The sequence below is a fragment of the Lycium barbarum genome, chromosome 2, assembly GCF_019175385.1.
Source record: "Lycium barbarum isolate Lr01 chromosome 2, ASM1917538v2, whole genome shotgun sequence".
Taxonomy (NCBI): Eukaryota; Viridiplantae; Streptophyta; class Magnoliopsida; order Solanales; family Solanaceae; genus Lycium; species Lycium barbarum.
The window spans coordinates 40,319,301-40,322,708 of NC_083338.1; the positions used below are offsets into that span (position 1 = coordinate 40,319,301).

The window sequence follows — 3,408 nt, forward strand, 5'->3', positions numbered from 1 at the left end:
ACTGCTAAGGCGGGCGGCATATACACCATGCCTAGATGGCATGGGCAGACCCCACTAGTGGGCGGCATGAGATGTTTACCCCGGAAGCGGGAGGCCTGGACGCGGGCTAATGATGATCATACCATACCTATATGGTCGGGCAGTTTATATATGCATACTTGATTTCATAATGATCTTTATGATGTAAGTTAGCATGCATTGTTCTGTTTTAAATGATCTTCAGTTACAGGTTGTTCCTTACTGATGTTCCTTATTTCTTTGATATGTTATTATTGTTCATGCCTTACATACTTAGTAAAATGTTCGTACTGACGTCTTTTCTTTTTGGACGTTGTGTTCATTCCCACAGGTAGACAGGGAGGTGGCCCAGATTCATAGGTGTTTGTTTATCAGCAGACTTAAAGGAGCACTCCACTATTCCGGAGGTGCTACTTATTATCATATTCTTTTGTGTATATATTTAGGCACGGCGGGGTCCTATCCCATCTTTATGTCTAGTACTCTAGTAGAGGCTTGTAGATACGTACGTGTGGGTAGTAGATGTCCCATGATGATCATATTGTATATTATATATATCATTTTGATAGCTGAGGGGCTTAAGTACATGAATGTAGATATGTTATTGGAACTGATAATGGTTTTCCCTATACCTAGATGTATGAGAATAATAAATGTATGCAGGGTGAGTATGATGATTAGTAGAATGAGCGGTGCTCGGTAGTCAGCTCCGGATACCCTTCATGGCCCCTAATCGGGTCGTGACATAGGCTCAGCGATAGGGAATGGGGGTTGACCATACCTACTGAGCTAGTAGTTCGAGGGTTAAGACTTTTCTTAGTTTGGATCCCCCGGAGTTCTCCGTATTGAAGCAAAATATAGACCGCTAGGATTTCATTGATGGAATGCAAAGGACTTCGAGGGTTATGCATGTTGACGCTATTGAGTCAGCAGAGTTGGCTTCTTAAGGCTTCGTGATATTGCAGTACAGTGGTATCAGAGATGGGAGCTATCTATAGGAGAGAATGCTCCTCCAGCTATTTAGTGAGAGTTTTTAGATGCTTTTATTCGCCACTATTTACCACCAGAAGTCTGACGGGCCCGAGGAGATAGGTTCTTATGTATTGAGCAGGGTAGCATGAGTGTTCAAGAGTACTGTGTACATTTTGATTCATTGGCTAGGTATGCCCTGGCTATAGTGGCTGAGATGAGGGACTGAGTTCACCGTTTCATGGCTGGTCTAGGGCCACATTTGATTGATGAGTGTACGACAGCCGCGTTACTGTCGGGTATGGACATTTTTCGCATATGGGTGTATGCACAGAACCTGGAGGACTGTAAGCATCAGCGCAACGCAGAGCGTGAGCGTGGCCGAGGCCATGGTAAGAGGGCTAGATCTTTAGATGTTGCTGGTGAGTTTAGGGGAGGTTAGAGGTAACAATATTCTAGATATCCAGCTTATCTTATGGCTAGTGCGTCTCCACAGTTTCGAGGACCTCATTATGATAGAGGTACTTATCTGGACATGGACAGGATTCTCGTACTACAGGTTTACAGCAGCAAAGGGAATTAAGACAAGAGATGCTATCTCCCCTGCGGTGTCCTATTTGTGGTAAGAACCACTCAGGACCGTGTCGTCGGGATACATGTTATACTTGTGGAGATCCTGGACATTTTTCTAGGGAGTGTCCGATGAGGGTTGGAGATAATATGACGTACATAGAGAGATCAGTTTCCGTATCATCACCTTCGGTGCGTGTTCCAGGGCGAGAACTTCAAACATTTTCTAGTCGTGGTAGAGGTAGGGGTGGAGTATCTAGCTCCGGTAGTGGTCTGAATCGTATCTATGCTTTAGCAGGAAGGCCAGATCCAGATTCACCACCCAGCGTAGCCACAGGTACATTGCCCTTTTAGGTTCTGATGTATATATATATATATTGGTTAAATTGGATGCTAAATTATTTTTAATGACTATAAGTTTGGTACGAAGGCCGAGTTACTAAATGAAATCTTAGAGGTAGTTACCCCTATATATGACTTCGTAATAGTTGAAAAGATATATAAAGATTATGAGAAAGAGTGTGGTGACCCAGTGGACCCATAGGAACAAAGAGCGTCCAGGGAACGATTGAAGATGCCAAATAGAATATTACTATTCCCAAGTACGTCAGATGTTAGTAGTAGTGCCAATTGATCGCTTAAGGCCCCGTTATAGTTTTATGATGTGGCTCTGTGTTTGGAGTGTTATGACAGGATGGTAGTGGTACAATTACATGGGAAACTCTGGCAAAATATTTGTAGAAATCCCTAAGTTCTTAACATTCGGGGACGAATGTTCCTAAGGGAGGAGGAAAGTTACATCTCGAAAAAAAATTGCGTCGTTTGTGTTGTGAGTAAAATAACGTAAGCTCGGAGATGCCATGGAACCCTTATAAGGTTAATGATTACTCTTAACAAGTTTTAAGCAAGTATCTAAAGGCTCCGGACCAAGCAAATCGAAGAAAATAAGTTGTCAACAATTTGGAAAAATTGGTAGAATTTTGGACAGAATTTTTGGTCCAATTTAGAGGGGCATATCTCCTAGTATATTAGGAGTTTTATGGTGTTTCAAAATCCTAAAATGAATTTCGTCGAGTCTAGTTTCGAACGCAACAAAGTGCTCATCAATACGACATCGGAGTAGAGAATTATGGACATTACAAGTTAGGCTGACAGAGCAGAAACGCATGCTATAGTAACCGAGCTGCTACAGTAGCCGCGCTGCTACAGTGCCCGAACCGACTCTAAAACCTTATAAAAGGGGTTTTACCCCTTATTTTTCATCAAAAACACCCCTAAATATATCCCAAACGCTCTAGAAAAATCTCCCAACATCCCCCATAGAATTTTAGCGCAAATTAAGTGAAATCTCCGGATTTAGGTCCGAACAACATATAGTTGTGATTATAATATCGTATTGCGGCGATACTTGGCTTGGATTCAAGGTGAATATTGAGGAGATTGTGGTTCTAGTGGAAGTGAGGTATGAATATTCCCTTATAAATATTGATTTAAGCTTACTTACGGAGGAAAAGTTATTAAATGATCATATAATGAATTTATGGGTTGAGAAATTAGATAGAACATCATGTGGGATGTTTATGAAATATATTGGTATTGATAATATTGTTGCTAATGTTGGTATTGTTGTTGTTCTTATTGGTTGTTGGATTTTGATTTCGGGCTAGGCATATAAACAGGGGAGATGCTACCCGAATTTTGGCAAATTCTAAAAGGATTTTAATTAAAGGCTTGAGACAAGCATGTGACGATAAGCCTAACAATAGTGTGAATTCTCTTGAATGTAGATTTATGAGCTCGGGAGAATAAACATAAGTTGTAGGATATCCTTTCTTTCATTTTGGCATGATC

At 41.2% G+C, this 3,408-nt stretch overlaps 1 protein-coding gene across 1 annotated transcript; it reads left to right on the top strand.

Moving 5' to 3' along the window:
- The first annotated feature begins 1,228 nt into the window (after positions 1 to 1,228).
- Positions 1,229 to 1,911, top strand: LOC132628510 (uncharacterized). The gene is made up of 2 exons (XM_060344291.1): positions 1,229 to 1,409; positions 1,547 to 1,911. Exons 1-2 carry the CDS (start codon positions 1,229 to 1,231, stop codon positions 1,909 to 1,911), a joined length of 546 nt encoding a protein of 181 aa, XP_060200274.1.
- Positions 1,912 to 3,408: the final 1,497 nt, after the last annotated feature.